At 44.8% G+C, this 20,035-nt stretch overlaps 1 protein-coding gene across 9 annotated transcripts in view; it reads right to left on the bottom strand.

The window, feature by feature from the left end:
• The window catches only part of SH3PXD2A (SH3 and PX domains 2A), a 395,312-nt gene that overhangs the window by 121,301 nt on the left and 253,976 nt on the right, over positions 1–20,035 (bottom strand). For 4 of the 9 annotated variants that reach the window (XM_073354457.1, XM_073354456.1, XM_073354459.1 and 1 more), the window contains one exon: positions 1,158–1,202. The exons of the other annotated variants lie outside the window; for them this stretch is intronic. In XM_073354457.1, coding sequence (XP_073210558.1) covers positions 1,158–1,202 — 45 coding nt within the window. The remainder of the gene's footprint in view (positions 1–1,157; positions 1,203–20,035) is intronic. 9 annotated transcript variants of the gene reach the window in all.

The following is a 20,035-nucleotide window of genomic DNA, read 5'->3' as shown; positions in this document are numbered from 1 at the left end:
TTTTCACTTTAGACACATAAGACACTTCCTCCCAGCCTTTGACCTTAGGAGAAAGTACAGTGTCCTCCTCCCCTGAGAATTATGCAGCAAAGAGGAGTTTGAGAGAGACTCCATATTCTTCTGTATTAGAAGATACTTACATTAACACAGCTTTCACTTGCTGCAGAAGAGTAGGAGAGCATTTCCATACAGAAAACACTTCACAATGGAAGGAGGCCTGTTTTGAGCTCCATCCACCTGTACTGTCCCTTTCTCCTGAACATGTCTGTCTGACCACGTTCCCAATTATAGCTTCTAACTCTGCTCCTGCAAGCCCATTCCTCATGTTCGTTATCTGCTACATGAAGATGTTTCTCATGAACTCCCTTGCAGTGTGGTCTAGCTGTTTGACCAGGGGAGCGAGTAACCGGTCACCCCCACAAATTCCCAAGCCAAGATGAACAGGCACTTTGTGGTTTTCTCATCCATTTGCACAGTCATCCCCCAGGAACATCATGGTTTCAAAGTGTGATGCCATAAGAACAGCACCCACCCAGCAGATTTCCCCCAGAGTTGGGGACGTTTATATCTGAATCTAACGTTCCCAGAGTTCAGATTCAGGTCCATCCTAGTACAGTTTCACTGGGCATTCAATCAGTGAAGTCTCCTCGGCTCTTGATCCTGCAGCGTGTAGTGCACACTAGCCCTTTCACAGCACCAGTACAATTGGTTGGGAACGTGCAGCTTAGAGGAAGGGGGACGGAGACAAGAGGGAGAGAATTTCCGAGTGCACGTGACCCCTAATGTCCTTTGTTGACTTCACCTCTTCCTTCCCCAGTCCTATTCACAGAAGTGCAATAGAGTCAGATCCCATCCTCTGGCAGTGACAATATCTCCTTTAAGGGTTAGAGCCCATAATGAGCCCCCTTTTCTCTTTAGGGCTATTCTTTTTGAGGTCTATATATTTTGAAATGCTGATATACAGGTAGGTTGTAAAGCCGAGACACTTAGAAGGTTAGAACATAAGATGGCCTCCCTCCACTTGACATACAAAAAGCCCCAAAACGCATTGTCTGAACTAAATACTGATTTTAAATGGTATTTTCTTCTCAGTGGCATGCTGAATACGAACAAGGAATTAAACAAAACAAAAAACCCCCACACAAACAATTTAGTACCTGTAACATCCTTCCTTGGAGTCTCAGAGACTCTGGACATCCAAACTTCAAAAGTCCAAGAAGAGGGCAGCAGTAAAATAAAAAGAGTAATTAGAAAAACAAGCAAGCAGTTTCACAGCTCTGCATAGAGGAGCAATAAGAGTTAAAATAGCTTTGAAAAAGAAAGGTTAAAAACCAGTCTGACAAGAAATTGAAGGCCACTGAAGAAAAGTTGATGGTGATTAAGCTATTATCCGAGTCACAGCAATTCATAGGTTTAGGTGAATTACTGACATTTATAAAGTTTCACACGTGTTCATACTGGTCAGATGACTAGATCCACACAAGTCAAAAAAGGTTCACATGCAAACTTTCCTGTTCATTCCAAATATTGAAATCCAGGCATAATTACACTGTGGGAAACCCTAGCTGAGTTACATGGAGCGTAAGTCAGGGAACTTCTTGACCCATTAGGCCTCAGTCCTGCAAAGAAAGGTAACTCATGCTCCATGGAAAGAGTTTAAGCAGCTTAAAGAAGAAATGCATTTCAAGCAGGCATTGAACAAAAGCATCAAGCATTAGTGAGTGAATTGACAGTAAAAGCCCAGTAAATCAGTAAAAGGATTGTCTGGCAACAAGGTCAGATTTATGCCCTATTTCAGAGGGAAGAAATATTGCGCTTTAGGATGCTGGAAACAGTCAAGAGTCTTTCAAAATATGCCTTTTGGGTTTGGGGACATCGGAAGTTTTTTTAAAATCAGCAGCTCTGCTCCTTGACCAGACAGTTGTTTAAGCAAGTTTGAGAGTGTAGACATGGCCAGCCAGAACTAGCGTCTCGGACAGAAACGCTGCCCCCATTGGAGGTAGGCAGGAAAAGCAAATAGCTTTGAGAAAAATTTCTTGATATAAATGAACCAAATTCATCCCTGATTTCTTAAAATAAGATCTTGCGAGGGACTTAACATGACTTATAATAGTTCCAGAATGCCACACAAAGGAATATGTGGAATTCCTTGGGCTATATTCTGGCACACAATGTAATGCTAAGAACAGTTTTGACTCCATCAGTCTCATAGCAGCAAGACACCACTTGGAGACAAAAACCAATACACATTAGGGGATTTATTTGTGACTGGCTGTTATTTGGAGTCACAGGACAATATTCTTTGAATAGGCATTTGGTCCCTAGACTGTGCTGGCAATTCACCAGTTACACAATGCACAGCGGAAGAAGTCACTTTCAACGGGTTCTCCAACTGAAAATATAAAAAGTCAAAAACAGTGTTATGGAAGTGCAATGTATTAAATTAGGCTAAGGCTCTCAAAATCTCAGCACTCCCACTGAAGTAGGTACATTAGCTTCACTGTGTGGAGAAAGACACTAAGGCATAAAGAGTTTTATGGAAATTGCTAGGGTCAACAGGTTTTCAGCAGAGGGCCATTGACTCTGGAACTCACTTTCCCATTTGGCCCAACAGAACAAGAGAGTCTACCCTTCACAGCAGAGTGTGATGCCTTTAGAGACCGTAAGACTCCATAGCTGGGGCACGAGACTGGGGAGTGACGTTCTGGATTTGCTATTGATTCTTTGAGTGGCCATGGACAAGTCATGTTGTTGCTCAGTGCCTCAGTTTCCCCATTTATAAAATGGAAGTAACAAAACTTTGAAACTCAAAGTGCTTTAAGATCTACAAATGGGAGGTGCTATTGAGTGTAACAACTAAATACCAGTTGTATATTCAAGCTTTTGCCTGGGGAGTTGACGGGGGTGTGTGTGCGTGAGAGATTGTCTTAATTACTAGTTTGTGCATATACATCCAGTGATATTAAGATGCCTAGATACATCAAAACCTATTACCATATGCAGGTTACTCTGGACATACAGACACAGGTGACAGAATTTTAAGTAAAGCAACAAAATTATTTCATCCAAAGAGGCAGGGGAGGGCAGAAGAGAAGGGGATTTCAAACAAAGTTTGCACTGAGCCAAGCCAACACTGGAAACTAAAACAGCTGAAGATGAAAAATATTTGTAATAAGGAAATGACTATCATGGTCTTACAGTTATATTGGAGCTACGTGCTCCAGCAGAGCTAACTTAATGGGAGCCACTTGGTGGCTCTTGTACATGAGCACCACCAGTTCAGAAGTAACTCTTGGTACTTAACCAAGCTTTTCATGCAGTCGGATAGCACCCTACGCTTATTTGATGTAGGATAGCTTTTTAGAATAAAAGCAACTTTTCCCTCTTGGCTCCAGCGGCTGATCCAAGACTGACTACAAGAAAGAACTGAAGGAGAAATTCGGTTTCTTGGATTCCCACGCATCAAAAAAATTAAAATAAAAGTTTTAAAAAAAAAAAGGATCAGCACTTCCTTGGCATTACAGAGCTCGACAGCAGCTAGAAACAAATCCGAGTGCTGCTAAAGGAGGAGACAGCTAGCATATTTCAGCTGCTCTAATGCTAAGCAGATGTGTTGCGCCAAACTGCCTGCTTGGGGATTTTTTTTTTTTTAAATTCCAAGATGCTTAAGGCTCTAATTGCTCCCAGCTTCTAAACCTCCCCCCAAAAACAACAACAAAAATAGCAAAGACCACATGCAGCCTCACAAGGAGAGTGTTGGGGAGGCAGAAGCTGGAGAGTTCTGCAACTGTGCCAGCAAAACAAAAGCCATAACAAACAGCCCAGGGTTTCCCTTTAGGGCAGAGTTTTACTGGAATTGTGCACCGGGCTTGTCATCAATTTCAAATGAGACTGGTAATGGTAAATGAACAACCCCCTCAGTTCCTTCCCTCTGCTTCCCTTCCATTACGTTGCTGAAAGCCAGTTAGGCACCCATGACTTAGAGAGAACCATCAATTGGAAGAGAAGTTAAAGTTGCCTGCTAATGCAAGTCACTCCTAATACATTTGGGGCCTGATCCTGTTCCCCATCCTATTCCTTGGGATTTCTGCTGCAATTTCAAATGGGGTCAAGCCTTTAAAAAAAAAATTTATGGGCTTGGTTTCCTTAAGAACAAAGCGACGGAGCGGAGCGGCTTGTGAGTAGCATTAGGAAAGATTCCCCTTCAGTTCACAGATGTATTTCACAGAACTAGCAGGGAAACAGGAGAGGCATGTCTCTGCTGGAGACGGCTGCTGAGCGCCAGCCCGATTCAAACTGCTGCCTTGGCCGACGGACAGGTCAGCTCTGCCTTCTCAGGTGCAGAATGGCAAGGAGTGGGGAGAGAGAAGATGCTCATAAGATTTAAACAAACTAGTTGCCATGGCAGATTGAAAGACAGCAGCGGATTTTATTCCGAGTTCACCAGAAGCCTTCTTGATGCCTTTCAGGCGGGCTTTTCTGTTTCTTCTACTGGTGGTGGGGGAGGAGGAATGGGCTGAGACTCCTGGGTTATGACCCTTTAAGCTTACAATATACAGCCCAATTGGTCTCATTTCAATAGAGCTAGTCTGTTAGCTCGGTCTTGCCAGGTGTCGTCAAATAAATTAATGCTACATTCACATGACTTTCTGCAAAAGCCAGAGAATATCTGAAGCATTAGAGAGGGGCCTAACTGCAGGGATGAGCCACCAACCTGAACTTTCCTAAAGTCCTGGGGGCGTTTGGGTGATTGCTTGTTACCGGTTGTGTTGCAGTAGTTTCTAGGAGCCCTAGTTGTGGGCCAGGGACATGTTTGGACAGCACCTAGCTGCAAGCACGACAAATAAAAAAAACGACAACCCATCCCCCAAAGACTTTACAACCTAATCTGAAGATTTCTATGTTGTTTGGCACACAGTGGAAGGCAACAGGTTTTGATTGCTCTCGAGGAAACATAAGGCCACCCATTAGTAGACCCAGAGCTCCCATAGGGAGTCTCCCATCTCATCCATGATTTTTCTGCTGGACTACAAAAAATGCCAATTCATAGAATATCAGGGTTGGAAGGGACCCCAGAAGGTCATCTAGTCCAACCCCCTGCTCGAAGCAGGACCAATTCCCAGTTAAATCATCCCAGCCAGGGCTTTGTCAAGCCTGACCTTAAAAACCTCTAAGGAAGGAGATTCTACCACCTCCCTAGGTAACGCATTCCAGTGTTTCACCACCCTCTTAGTGAAAAAGTTTTTCCTAATATCCAACCTAAACCTCCCCCACTGCAACTTGAGACCATTACTCCTTGTTCTGTCATCTGCTACCATTGAGAACAGTCTAGAGCCATCCTCTTTGGAACCCCCTTTCAGGTAGTTGAAAGCAGCTATCAAATCCCCCCTCATTCTTCTCTTCTGCAGGCTAAACAATCCCAGCTCCCTCAGCCTCTCCTCATAACTCATGTGTTCCAGTCCCCTAATCATTTTTGTTGCCCTTCGCTGGACTCTCTCCAATTTATCCACATCCTTCTTGAAGTGTGGGGCCCAAAACTGGACACAGTACTCCAGATGAGGCCTCACCAATGTCGAATAGAGGGGAACGATCACATCCCTCGATCTGCTCGCTATGCCCCTACTTATACATCCCAAAATGCCATTGGCCTTCTTGGCAACAAGGGCACACTGCTGACTCATATCCAGCTTCTCGTCCACTGTCACCCCTAGGTCCTTTTCCGCAGAACTGCTGCCTAGCCATTCGGTCCCTAGTCTGTAGCTGTGCATTGGGTTCTTCCATCCTAAGTGCAGGACCCTGCACTTATCCTTATTGAACCTCATCAGATTCCTTTTGGCCCAATCTTCCAATTGGTCTAGGTCCTTCTGTATCCTATCCCTCCCCTCCAGCGTATCTACCACTCCTCCCAGTTTAGTATCATCCGCAAATTTGCTGAGAGTGCAATCCACACCATCCTCCAGATCATTTATGAAGATATTGAATAAAACCGGCCCCAGGACCGACCCTTGGGGCACTCCACTTGATACCAGCTGCCAACTAGACATGGAGCCATTGATCACTACCCGTTGAGCCCGACAATCTAGCCAGCTTTCTACCCACCTTATAGTGCATTCATCCAGCCCATACTTCCTTAACTTGCTGACAAGAATTCAGCACCTAAAATTAAGAATTAAGAATTCATCTTAATTCAAATTAAGATGGTGCAACGTCGGCTCTCCCTATCGCTGGACAAAGCTGAGGCTGACAGCACTTCATACAGTAAGGTCTCTTTGAAGCAGCACCTAAAATCTCCAAAGAGGAGCCCCAACCAATCATCTCTTGCTGTATGGATAGCAGCCATGTCAGGAGACCATCGGTAGGGATAAAAGCTGAGGAAGACAGGAGTAATCTCAGCGCGCATTCTGGGAGTCAATCCACTGAAGGGCCACAGAGAAAGCAACAGGTGGAATAAGGAAACTCATTTGCACTCTTTTTCCTGCTCATCATTAGCTGTTCCAGGGTTTCTTAGTGCTGTAAGCAGCAGCAAACAGCCGTTCTCAACATGCAGCATACCAGCACTATAATTTTCCTGTACTGAATTTCAACAAGAGAGTCCGACTGCCAGAGATCTTCACATTAAAGGGCCTATTATCCTTTTAACACTGGAGCCAAAAGGTAAATCCCCTACATGTCACTGGAGTTTAAAGATCTTCGCACATGCACAATTATTAATAGACTAGAAATGCCCATCATGAAGCCCTGCCCCCAAAAACACCGACAAGGAATATTAGGGCGGCCTTGCCATTGACAAGTTGCACACCCAAAGTCAGGCAGGGGAAGAATCAGCATGAGTATCCCCTGCTGAGTAAGTACATACAAGTAAACTTAAGGGCAAGTGCTGGCATTTGGAAATTGAGAAGGGGCAAGCACCAACAATTCCTAGCCAATGGTGTGTTCTAAGCAGGCCTAAACCTGCTCCCATTGAAATCAGTGATGAGAAAAGTTCCTGGACTTCAGAAGATCAATAGTAGATGTTCAGACCATGGGGCAATAGCATCCCAGTTGCAAGCACACCCATTCATTCCAATACCAGTTACCTTCCCAGCATCCCTCCTACACATACCCCATCATTGTTAGTTTGTTTTAATTTGAGGGTATAAGTTGAACCAAAAAATGACTAACTTCCTACAGAAGGCGGCTGTACACAGGCCATTAGTGTTATGTACCACTTGAGCCAGGAAAGCTTCATTGGTAGTCTAGCAGCCGGCAGTGATCCTTCATAAACCTGCAACTGATCCAAACCTGGCCACTCCTTCTGCTCGGTCACTTCTTTGTGTGTTATCAGATAGTACTAGCAGAACAAAAGAAATCAGCAAGAACTGACTGAAGCTACTAAGATGGACTAATTTTCAGGAAACTATTACATTAGATGCTCACAGCAGGGAGACGAGAAAAAATAAAGGTCAGGAGACAACACTGTTCAAAACATGAACTTTGTAGCTCAGGCCCATTTCTACTCAAGTTAGACTTTGTAACTGAAAGTGGGTATACCAAGTCCAACCCCAATAGAGCATCTCCTGGCCAGCTTCACCCTGATGTCCATATTTTCAGCAATAATTATTGTTTGCCTCCAAGTTGTTCACAAAAGGATACAGAAAACCCGTTAACATGGGCACTAAGACAGATTCTCTTGCAGGGTCTGAAACCCAGATCTACATAATGTCAAGACAGGTGGACTAAGGACAAGCAAAAAACAAGATTTAATCTGATTTTGAACCTACTTGAACACTATGGGTTCAGGAGTTTTAGTCAAGTGTCATTAGGGTTGTGCTCTACTTGAGAGATGGGGCGGGGGGGAAGGGGGGAAAAAAGAAATAAAGAACAGGAGAAAAGCTAGGAATATAGGGATTTAAAAACAAATCAAAACCAAAGCACACCATGTTGACCAAACTAATTACACCATTTATATCATATTAACCAATGAGATCTCTTTTTCTGAGCAGAGATTTACACCAGACAAGTTTTCTACCACCTCTTTGTTCAGTGTTTGCAGCGTCCTGGTGTCCAGCTGGAGCGCCTCCCCCACAGCACAAATAAGGGTCTTTTCTTTTTTAAATACACAAACTTCCATTGGCAAGGAAAATTCATTTGCCACCCTACTCTACATGTGATAAAGCCAATGCATTGCATTTAGTCCTTTCTGCTGCATGAACAATGGCAATGCAAGTGTCTAAAAGCCATCCTCAGCAGTACAGGCACATGCATGTTTTTAGAGAGCTTCTTTAAAAGAGGGACATTAAACTTCCAGCAGGTGAGTGAGACTAAGGGCAGGTCTACACCGCACACATGCACGCTCAGCCAGAGCGAATACTTAAAGAAGCGGCATGGCCAGGCTGCTGCCCCTGCTACTGCTGCCAGGCTGCTATTTTTAGGCTCTAGCTTGAACTGGCTGGTGCATGTACGTCTATCCAAGCTGGAATGACACTTCCCAGCTGCTGTGTAGACACAGCCATATGCTTTTGTTTTGTAGGGTTTCAGAATTCTCTTTTGTCCTATTCTAATGAAACAAGAGTCTAGTGTATAAAAAAAAAGGGGGGGGGGAATATAGTGGTTTAAAGCACATATATGCCCTTCAAAAAATAAAAAAATAAAGACAGGATCTGACCAAAAAAAACCCACCCCCAAAACCCCAACTTATTTAAATAAAGGAAAGGCCTACTGATGGCTATGCTAGCCTTCCAACTGTAATCTACTGAAGAACAGAGCCCAGCAGTCCTAAACCAGTAAGCAGACTCTAAAAAACTAAAACTACTGACACACTATATCACTAATCAATTAGTCAGATTTTTAATTGAGACATAGTCTTGCTGATGAAACATCAGGCAAACCTTGGTCAAAGTAATTTTGTATTACTCATTACAGGAATGCTACATTTTGGTCTTTTATTTACTGAGTTTAGCCTTGTCTCAAATAGGTTGTGCTGGGATCATTTGTTACTCTGGTCTACAAGCATCTTTTGTTCTTAATACACAATATAGATTTTGTTGCAAGAAGCGAGACCAGAACTCCCAACAATATGATTATTTGTATTGTCCAGCCAAAAGCGCATCTGTCCTCCTCAAACAGTAGCCTGCTATCTTGTAAAACACTGGTTCCCCCCGCTTCACCCCCACATCCGATTGCAGACCGGTTTCAAATAACTTCCACTTGCCACGTAAACTGAACTGCCTAGTGTATATTAGACCCACACACAAACAGCTTGGAAAAATATTCACATCTGGCTTTCACATGACCAAAGCGTGCCTCAGAAATTCATTATCTGTGTAGCAAACTCTTACAAGGAAGAAACCCGCAACCAAAATATCCCTACCAGAAAGTCTAAACGAAGACATGGAGCAAGAGCAGATCATGTGCTCTACATACTGTAGAAAAGGAAGCACAGCCCTAGTTTAACATCTGTATTTTAGTGACCATGTTCAGTTACTGTCTTCACTGAGAAATCAAGCTGCACATTAAAGGAAATTAAGACCTAAATATTTGCTTTTAGGCTTGATTTGCATTGTGCACTTTGTGTGTAATCCTAAAGAGACCATCCTAATCCAATTTGAGAAACTGGAAAATCTGCAGGATTATGTTGTTTTTGTCTGGTCACCTTAAATCACAAGTAGCTGTCTGACAACAGTGAGTATGGGCTCCCCTCTCCATATGGTTGCTATATTATGCTAGTGTGCATTCAGATTCAAGGGCATTAATAATGTTGCCATTTTAGGGTCCAAGTGGTGAGGCTGATTTTTAAAAAGAGAATCTGGATAACTTTATGGCTATCAGTATCATTGACAGCTATGCAAGCTAAGAGGAAATAGCATTAATCTGGGGGAAATGCCCATCCCTTGCCAAGGAGGAGAAGGCAATGCCAGCTCTATAGCTTTGCACAACAGAGCAGGTGTATTTGGAGAGGTTTGTGTCTCTCCCTCTGGAGAGCTAGGTGTTGATAACTGCAGAAAGATGGAGTACAAGGGCCAATGTTCCGATCTGGGGCAGTAACACTTGTATTATGAAAAAGTGCAAACACTAAGGGTGTCTATACTGCAAAGACAGACCCATGGGAGTGAGTCTCAGAGCCCAGTTCAACTGACTTGGACTCCCACTACAGGGCTAAAAATGGCAGTGTAGATGTTTGGGCCTGAGCTTTGGCTCTGAAACCCAGTGGGGGAGGAGGTGGGTCTCAGAGCCCAGGCTCCAGGCTGAGCCCAAAGTCTACACTGCTACTTTGAGCCCCATAGCCAAAGCCTGCATCAGTGGGCCTGGACCCTCACTGGTGCAGGCTTTTTTGGTAGTGTAGACATATCCATAGACAGACAAGCCAACCTTATTTTCCACTGCCCCTTGAATGAACAGCCACACTTTACATCTCTCCCAGCTCAGACCCAGCACAGCCTGGATTCAGGCTAGGTCGTGGGGTAAGAACAGCTTTAGTGGCATTGACAGATGAGCTCTTGTAGCCAGTGAATAGAGGACAGCCATCCATCCATGTTCCTCCTCCTGGGTCCCTCTGCAGCATTTGACACTGATGAGCATGAGATATTGCTCATATGCAAGATATGAGGGAACTGGGATTGTTTAGTCTGCGGAAGAGAAGAATGAGGGGGGATTTGATAGCTGCTTTCAACTACCTGAGAGGTAGTTCCAGAGAGGATGGTTCTAGACTATTCTCAGTGGTGGAAGAGGACAGGACAAGGAGTAATGGTCTCAAGTTGCAATGGGGGAGGTTTAGGTTGGATATTAGGAAAAACTCTCTCACTAGGAGGGTGGTGAAACACTGGAATGCGTTACCTAGGGAGGTGGTGGAATCTCCTTCCTTAGAAGTTTTTAAGGTCAGGCTTGACAAAGCCCTGGCTGGGATGATTTAGTTGGGGATGGGTCCTGCTTTTGAGCAGGGGGTTGGACTAGATGACCTCCTGAGGTCCCTTCCAACCCTGATATTCTATGATTGCCATCTCATGCGAGGCAGGGGCCCAGGGAAAGACCATGAAAGTGGTCCTTCCTGGAGGGACATACCCAAAGAGTAGCAATGGGAAGCTCCACCTCTGCCACTTCTCCCCACCCCCCACTTATGAAATTCCACAAGGATCAATTCTCTTTGGTCCTATTCAGCATCTACATGCAGCCATTAGTTGAACTAGTAAGAGGACAAGGACCTCAAGTGCCAGCAATATGCAGATGACACACAGCTCTACCCATCTTCACCATATACGCACAACCAAGCCACTACCACCAAGATGACCCAGTGTTTGGGTGAGATCAGCTCAGGGATGAGCAGCAGGTTGAATCTGAGCGAGACAGATATCGGTGGGCAGAGGAAAGCACTATGAAGAATTTCACAGCCACAGTGCAGTCTCCTTTAGTGGGTGTGTTCTTCCAACAAACAGAGGTTAAAGTAAGCTGGTATGCTCCGGCATGGCATACCGGCAAGAGCCGGTGCGCTGTACCAGGACCGGCTTTCCCAGAGAGCAATTTAAAGTCTTGGGGTAGCGGCGGCGGGGCTCCAGAGGGGATTTAAAAGGGCTGGCGCGGTAGCGGCTGCCGGAGCCCCAAACCCTTTAAATCTCTGCCGAAGCCCTGCTGCCGAAGCCCTGGGGTGGCGGCAGGACTCCAGCGGGGATTTAAAGGGCCCCGGAGCTCCAGCCCCCACTACCACCCTGGGGCCCTTTAAATCCCCACCTGAACCCTGGGGTAGCAGCAGCGGGGGTCCAGAGGGGATTTAAAAGGGCTGGGGCGGTAGCAGCAGCTGGAGCCCCGGGGCCCTTTAAATGCCTGATGGAGCCCAGCCGCCGCTACCCCAGGGCTCGGGCAGCAGGGCTCAGGTGGGGATTTAAAGGGCTCGGGGCTCCGGCAGCTGCTACCACAGGGGAGCCCCAGGCCCTTTAAAGGTTTAAAGGGCGCAGGGATTTAAGGCCATGCCTCTTCTGGCTGAGGCCATGCCCCCTGCTCAGGACTCCGGTGTACCAGTAAGTCCTTTAACTTACTTTCACCCCTGTCTTCAATCCATCTGCAGTTTGAGAGCGCACCTGGATTTCTCATTCGCAATGCTGTCTGCTCTCTAAGGCTGACAAGACTCTTATCTAACCAGGCAGACAGTGACCCAATGTCTGTTGCATGTACGCCTTTGACACCTCCCTTCTGGACTACAGCAAAGAAAGCTTTCTGCTCATATCTATCTCAGCTCTTAGGAAATTCCAGACAGTACAGAAGGATATAGTACTTCTCATGGGCAACTGCAAGAACATCAAACCTGCCCTTGTCTATGGGAAGCCAACAAAGGGAGTCAAGATCAAGGTTTTAGTCCTTATCCTAAAGGAACTGTGGACTATATAGACATACCCCACAGCAGGGAGCGTTCCAGCCTGGGTCAATAGACTCAGGGTCACAGTACTGCACTAAGAACAGCTGCATAAACATTTCAGCTCAAGAGAGGTGGACCTCAGAACTATTTTTAGTGCAATAGTGCAACCCTGAGTCTGCCAACCCAGGCTGGGAGGCTCACTGCTGCTGACTGTGCAGATGTACCCTCAGTGGCTTGGGCCCAGGAGAGCTGAAGAAACATCTAAAGCTCCAGGATTGAGTTGGTGGTAGAGAACTCTGCTCTTCTGGTACAATGGAACTTTCCACCATGAAGGATAAAGCTAGTCTGTGCGGGAGGCAGAACTTTCCAAGACTGTGGAACAAACTGAAAAAATGAAGAGCCATCACGAGCCTCAGTGCTTTCTGCTCAAAATGCTTGTCATATTTCAATACACACAGAATACTGTAGACAAAAAAGAAAAATATCCCATACCACTCACACAAATTCTCCCTGTGGAGAGAGGATCAGAGAAACAAGAAGTCATGGGACAGATGTTAGTCACATGAAGAACAGCTCTGGGTGGCTCAAAAGCTCATCTCTCTCACCAACAGAAGTTAGTCCAATAAAAGTTATTACCTCACACACCTGGTCTCGCTAATATCCTGGAACCGACACGGCTACAACTGTAGCGCATACAGATGCTCATCACATCACTCGATGCTCAGTAGGAAGGCACTCAAGACACTATGTAAGAATTTATGGTCTTATGACGCAAGAACTTGCTACTCTTGTCTCCACTAGTTTAGATAGGATTCCTAAGGGAGCACCATGGACAAGTTGGCATGAAGTTGAAGCTTTCTTTCTAAACAGATCCATGGAGTTTGAAGCTCTCCGCAACAGCATCTCTCACTGGTATCCAAGCACTAAGTCTGCATTCCATGATTCCTCCATCCCACTCCCTGAGCCTCTCTCATTTCACACACCTTTTCACTCCTCAGACAGGAGAAGGACTAGCTGCAGAAGAACCTGGTTGCCTAGAATTGTTCTCTTTACTGTGCACAGTTCAGTCAACGGGGACAGACATTTACTTTGTCTTAGTCCCCAACTCCTCCCACCAGTGAAATGGAAAAACCCATGGAGTAAGGGCCACCCAGGAGAAGATAGTGATCCTGGGTAGTCAGCAGGCCACAGACTGTGTCAGGAGCAAACTAAAGTGGCATGAAATAAAAGATATCCTATCAGTGCCTGTGTTTTCAGTAGCCTCAGGCAGATGGCCAAAACATCTCATTTAACCAAGTAGTTTAAAATCTGGTATACAAGAAGGATCAGTTTCCCTGCACCGAATTACTGCAGACAGGACTCTGAATGTGCCAGTTTGCTTAAATAGATCCACATCTCCACTGAACAGTAGTAATGCAGATCACACACTGAGTGCACTAAGACTGAATAGACTGCCTGAAATTCTTCCTCCTAAAGCCACAATGCTCCAACATTGCAAACTCAGACTTAGTAGGGCATTCACTGTAAATTGCGGAAGGAGGGTCACTCATTGTACTACTCAGAAAGTTTGTACTGCAGAATTTGAAACCAAGGGCCTGAGGACAATATTGAGCAGTTCTATAGAGGATCTGCCCTGGCCAGGACAGCTGTACCAGAAACCGGAAACCTGAAGAACAAGTTGAACTTAAGACACAAACTCACCTATTCTGTTAAAGGTTCTCTGAGACCAAGAATTTTTCTGTGATTAACAAAGGTCTTAGACAGAGAACCTCAAATGACAGGGTGCATAAAACTCTTGCTGATTTCAATGAAAGTTAGGCACCTACATCCAGTTGAGATCTGAGCCTCAGCGTTTGATGCCAATAGATGTGGAACACCTGAGACAGGCCAAGCACCCTCAGATCCCATTGGCAATCACAGTCTTGCAGTACCAAGCAAATATTGCTCAACCCAACTAGTTTTTGTATGTTGCTGTGCTATCTGGCACGGGTTGTGCACACTTTCAAATCCCTTCTCTCATTAATTCCTTGCCTGCCGCACTATTTTTAAAATAAAGAGAAACACTTGGACAAAAATATTCTGGCAGCGCCTGCTGGATTTTGTTATTAATTCCATACAGTGATTACAATGGCTACATGTAGCCAAGGAGCTAATCCTAGGATAAATTATTTCTTCACAACATTCAAAAATTACTGGAACAAGTCAGATCAACAACTGAAGAGCAAGTTAGGAAATTCCATTTGACAAGACTGAGCAGCCCATCTATCCTCACTGACCCAGACCAAATGGCACACCATGAATTCCAGCCCACCATCTCTCTTTCTGCATTAAGAAAAGGAGTACTTGTGGCACCTTAGAGACTAACCAATTTATTTGAGCATGAGCTTTCGTGAGCTACAGCTCACTTCATCGGATGCATACCATGGAAACTGCAGCAGACTTTATATATACACAGAGAATATGAAACAATACCTCCTCCCACCCCACTGTCCTGCTGGTAATAGCTTATCTAAAGTGATCAGGTTGGGCCATTTCCAGCACAAATCCAGGTTCTCACCCTCCACCCCCACACACAAATTCACTCTCCTGCTGGTGATAGCCCATCCAAAGTGACAACTCTTTATACAATGTGCATGATAATCAAGTTGGGCCATTTCCTGCACAAATCCAGGTTCTCTCACCCCCTCACCCCCCTCCCAACAACCACACACACAAACTCACTCTCCTGCTGGTAATAGCTCATCCAAACTGACCACTCTCCAAGTTTAAATCCAAGTTAAACCAGAACATCTGGGGGGGGGGGAGGAAAAAACAAGAGGAAATAGCCACTCCCAGTCTCTATTTAAGCCTAAATTAATAGTATCCAATTTGCAAATGAATTCCAATTCAGCAGTTTCTCGCTGGAGTCTGGATTTGAGAAACTGCTGAATTGGAATTCATTTGCAAATTGGATACTATTAATTTAGGCTTAAATAGAGACTGGGAGTGGCTAAGTCATTATGCAAGGTAGCCTATTTCCTCTTGTTTTTTCCTCCCCCCCCCCAGATGTTCTGGTTTAACTTGGATTTAAACTTGGAGAGTGGTCAGTTTGGATGAGCTATTACCAGCAGGAGAGTGAGTTTGTGTGTGTATGGGGGTGGGGGGGGATGTGAGAAAACCTGGATTTGTGCTGGAAATGGCCCACCTTAATTATCATGCACATTGTAGGGAGAATGGTCACTTTGGATGAGCTATTACCAGCAGGAGAGTGAGTTTGTGTGTGTGGTTGTTGGGAGGGAGGTGAGAGAACCTGGATTTGTGCAGGAAATGGCCCAACTTGATTATCATGCACATTGTGTAAAGAGTTGTCACTTTGGATGGGCTATCACCAGCAGGAGAGTGAATTTGTGGGGGGGGGTGGAGGGTGAGAAAACCTGGATTTGTGCTGGAAATGGCCCACCTGATGATCACTTTAGATAAGCTATTACCAGCAGGACAGTGGGGTTGGAGGAGGCATTGTTTCATATTCTCTGTGTATATATAAAGTCTGCTGCAGTTTCCACGGTATGCATCCGATGAAGTGAGCTGTAGCTCACGAAAGCTCATGCTCAAATAAATTGGTTAGTCTCTAAGGTGCCACAAGTCCTCCTTTTCTTTTTGCGAATACAGACTAACACGGCTGTTACTCTGAAACCTGTCTTTCTGCATTGTTTTCCCACAACATAGGGAAGACAGGCAGTCATTGTGCACACGTGTTTTATGGAGACACAAAAGTGAGCATGTGCTTGAGGCTGCAGTGATCCATGTCACAGGCTGCAGAAGTCTTGGAGAGATTAAAACACAAAGCCAGAGCTACATGGTCCTGGGACACTGATGCATCCTCAAGCAGATTTCAGCCTACAAAATATTTTCTATTTTTGCTATTTTAGGTGTTTCAATTCTCAAATTCACCTGTTTAGCCTGAAACACTCCTCTCCAATGGGAGAGGTTCCCCCCACCCCCAACAAGGGAAGGGGAAAGTTTGAGACAGTGAAAGGAGGGGGAGTAGCAGAGCAAGACTGAGGGCAGCTCTACACTTCAAATGCTGCCGCTGTAGTGCTACAGGGAAGAGATTACCTATGCCGATGGAAGAGCTTCTCCCACTGACGTAAGTACTTCACCGCCAAGAGGTGGTAGCTATATAGGCGGGAAAATACTCCTGTTGATTTAGCACTGTCTACACTGGGAGTTAGGTCAGTGTAACTGCGTTGCTCGGGGTGTGGATTTTTCCTATCCTTGAGCAATGTGAATAGACCAACTTAATTGCCTAGTGTAGACTTGGCCTTCAGTTTTGCTTTTAAAAACTCTAACTCCCTCTTTCTCCTCCCACATCAGACTTTAGTAGTGATCCTCAATTTTTTAACCTATCATTTACAAAGGAAATTGCATTTGATTAAGAGGTAGATGTTTCAGATGATTCCTGGTCTAGATGTATTCACTGGTAGGGCTGACCATCCTGATGGGAAGACCTAAATCCCAGACCCAGGGAAGACTGATACTTATCTGTGTTTCATCCACTCTAATAAACTTTCTGATGGGACTCTTTAGAGAAACCTAAGATGCAATTTAGCAAGTATTAGATCATTTAGAGCTGTCCCAGTTAGGACAGCAATAAAAGATATAGGCTATCAACAATGAACTATGATGGGATAATCCTATTAGTAATAGTACTAAGTGCCAGCCCTGTTCAAGATCCTATCAAGGGAGCAGCACCCATAAGAACAAAGGAAGTTGGACATCAATCTATACTGAGACTCCATGACTACAAACTGATCATTCCCATGTAAAGATCACAAGGATAGCAAGCTAGGGCTAGACTCAACTTCAACTCTAAACAAAACAGTTTTCCACTACACGAGCTAAAAGGAGAGCTCCAGTGTAGCAAAACCCTTATCCCTACTGTGCATCAGCTACTATGTACGGACTATAGGACAACTTCACTCACACAGCCATCTCAGTCCCTTTGTGGATCTTTGGTTTGTAACAGCGATGAAGGATTAAGCACAGAAATGTTAGCCTACTACAATCATATTCTCCATACCATCACCCAAAGCCCTCAAAGAGAACAATTCAAATAGGAGTCAAGAACCTCTCACTAAAGAGATTTTATAGAACAGAAGATGAAGAGAAGAGGTGCGTGAGAGAGGAATGGAAAAAAGTTTCCCCATGGATGTTATTTATACCTATTACCCCTAACAGGAAGAAGATATCCTGAGAGGAGTTTCATTTAAAAAAAAAGAACCACCCAAAACTCAATTCTAGTGGAGCAAGTGCTTAACTGTCAGCAAGTGGCAGTTGAGAAACACTAGAAGTTAGATTAAGTCCATAGAACACATATGCCGGGGTGGCCAAACTTACTGACCCGCCGAGCCACATATGACAATCCTCAGAAGTTTAAGAGCTGGGGCACACCTGACAGGGCTTGGGGTTTCAGCCCCACTCCTGCTGAAGCTCTGTGCCCTGGCAGACATGCCCTGTGGGGCTGAAGCCCTGAGACCCCCCGCCCCATCCTGCTGGGTAGACGCCCCTACCTCACCACCCCGCTGCAAGCAGAGGTCCCAAGCTTCCCTCCACCCCAGACCCAGTCTGGTAGGTGAAGAAGGGGAGGTGCGCACGTGGAGGAGGAATATGTTGATGGCAAGGTTCTCAGGCTCCATCCACAAACCTAGATCAGAAATTCCACACAAAACCAAACAAGGCATTAAAGTGTTATTACACTGATTTCATTAGTTTTTCCAAGTAGACACCTCATTTCAAGCAACAGGGGTAAAATGCTCACAGCTATTGTTTTCGAGCCATCTGCAGCCAGGTGAATAAACATTAGGATTAATTTACAACCATTTTGAAATTAAAGTCAATTTAGAACACTCATGATTTAAATTGGGCTTTTTAAATTCATGTCAAAAGTTCTATGTACATATGGATAGTCTTAAATTGCTAGAGCGGATGTTACATACTTGTTTCTTTCATTTCCTAATTGTAAATAAAGTTTATACAGCAAGTTATTTATTTATAAGTTTCACACTTGAAATGCTCACCCGTACTGAAAGAGAAGTCCAAAGCATCAATACCCTTATTGTAACAGCATCAGAGACAGACAGATAAAAATTTATAAGCAAACTGCTATATTCGCAGCCAACACCCATCTCATCCTAAAGAATGTTTTTTAAAATCCTGTCTGCCTACCAAAAAACACAAAACACCAACAGAAACAAAAAACTTCCTCTGCTTTCTTGAGCTTTATCCTCAAAAACACCCAAACAAAAAAACCCTACAACACAACTTTGCATGACTGATGCAGCCATAAATATTTGTCTCTCCTAACATAAGTGACATCTTGAACCATGATACTAGGACAGAAATGAACCCTATAAAAACAGACTGCGTTCAAACCTACTGTGTGATCCCAAACAGCTAGGACTAATTGCTGAGCAAGCAGCAGGTTAACCAACTACACTTTCAGGGAACTTGCCAAAGTTTTATGGCCAAATGGAGTCTTCATTATGGAACGACTCAGAGGTTCATGCCAGCTTCCTCCTGCCCCTAGCCACCGATTATGCCAGGATCCAGATGCTTTTGTTATGAGGCTTGGACAGCCCAACAACAGCTTCTGGCATGAGGCAAGCAAGAGGAAAAGGGCAGGACCAGCTTACCCTAGGAATCTCAAATTTCTTTTTCTTAGCTTACTCACCACCATAGGGAACTGATGTGCCCTACAAATGCTTTAAATCACTTTAACCCTTAGCATACCGGCTCATCCTAAGCAGTTTCACAGTGCACAGATGAGAAATTGCAGGGTTTGGATAATGCGTTAATCTAATTTGCTGTGTGTAATGTTGTGTGCAAATAGCCAGTAACAGATTTAAAATGCTATCCTTACTTTGCTTCAGAAAAAAAGCCAAACAGGACACCTGCATAGAACCGGTGCCTGTTTGAATGATAATGGATGTCAGCTGCTTCTCTCATACTTGGGAATATGGAAATTTGGATGTACAAAGGAATTCCTTCCCCTTTTGCCTCATAGGGCCTTGGGAGAGACCTAATAGGGATCATCCATTATGAACACATGGGATGTGCCCACCTGTTCCATTCCTTGAAGTTGCATTGGTGCCCTTTAGGCACTGATTGATGACAGTCCTTCAAGGCTGCTATAGTTTAGTGACAGCTAATTCCTCCCAACCGAACAGTTCAGAAGCAATTTATTGCACCTGATATTCTGCAAAATAGGCATGCATATCCCAAATAAGAGCAAAGGTTACTAGTTTAGGTCTAAAGAAAAGGAGTACTTGTGGCACCTTAGAGACTAACCAATTTATTTGAGCATAAGCTTGTGAGAGCTACAGCTCACTTCATCGGATGCATTCAGTCTGGATCAGCAGTTCTCAAACTGTGGGTCAGGACCCCAAAGTGTGTCACAATCCCATTTTAATGGGGTCACCAGGACTGCTTAGACTTGCTGGGGCCTGGGGCCAAAGTCGAAACCTGAGTCCCACCATCCAGGGTGGAAGCCCAAGCCCCACTGCCTGAGGTCAAAGCCAAACCCTAAGGGCTTCATTCCCGGGAAATGGTGCTCAGGTAGCAGGCCCTGTCTGGGCCTGAAGCCCTTAGGCTTTGATTTTGGCCTCCAAGCCCAGGGTGGTGGGACTCAAGCTTTGGCTTTGACCTACCCCCATCCCCGCTCCCAGGACAATGGGG

Source organism: Lepidochelys kempii, chromosome 7, assembly GCF_965140265.1.
Source record: "Lepidochelys kempii isolate rLepKem1 chromosome 7, rLepKem1.hap2, whole genome shotgun sequence".
NCBI classification, from domain to species: Eukaryota; Metazoa; Chordata; order Testudines; family Cheloniidae; genus Lepidochelys; species Lepidochelys kempii.
The sequence above is the reverse complement of the archived record's forward strand: the minus strand, read 5'-3'. Positions and strand labels throughout refer to the sequence as shown.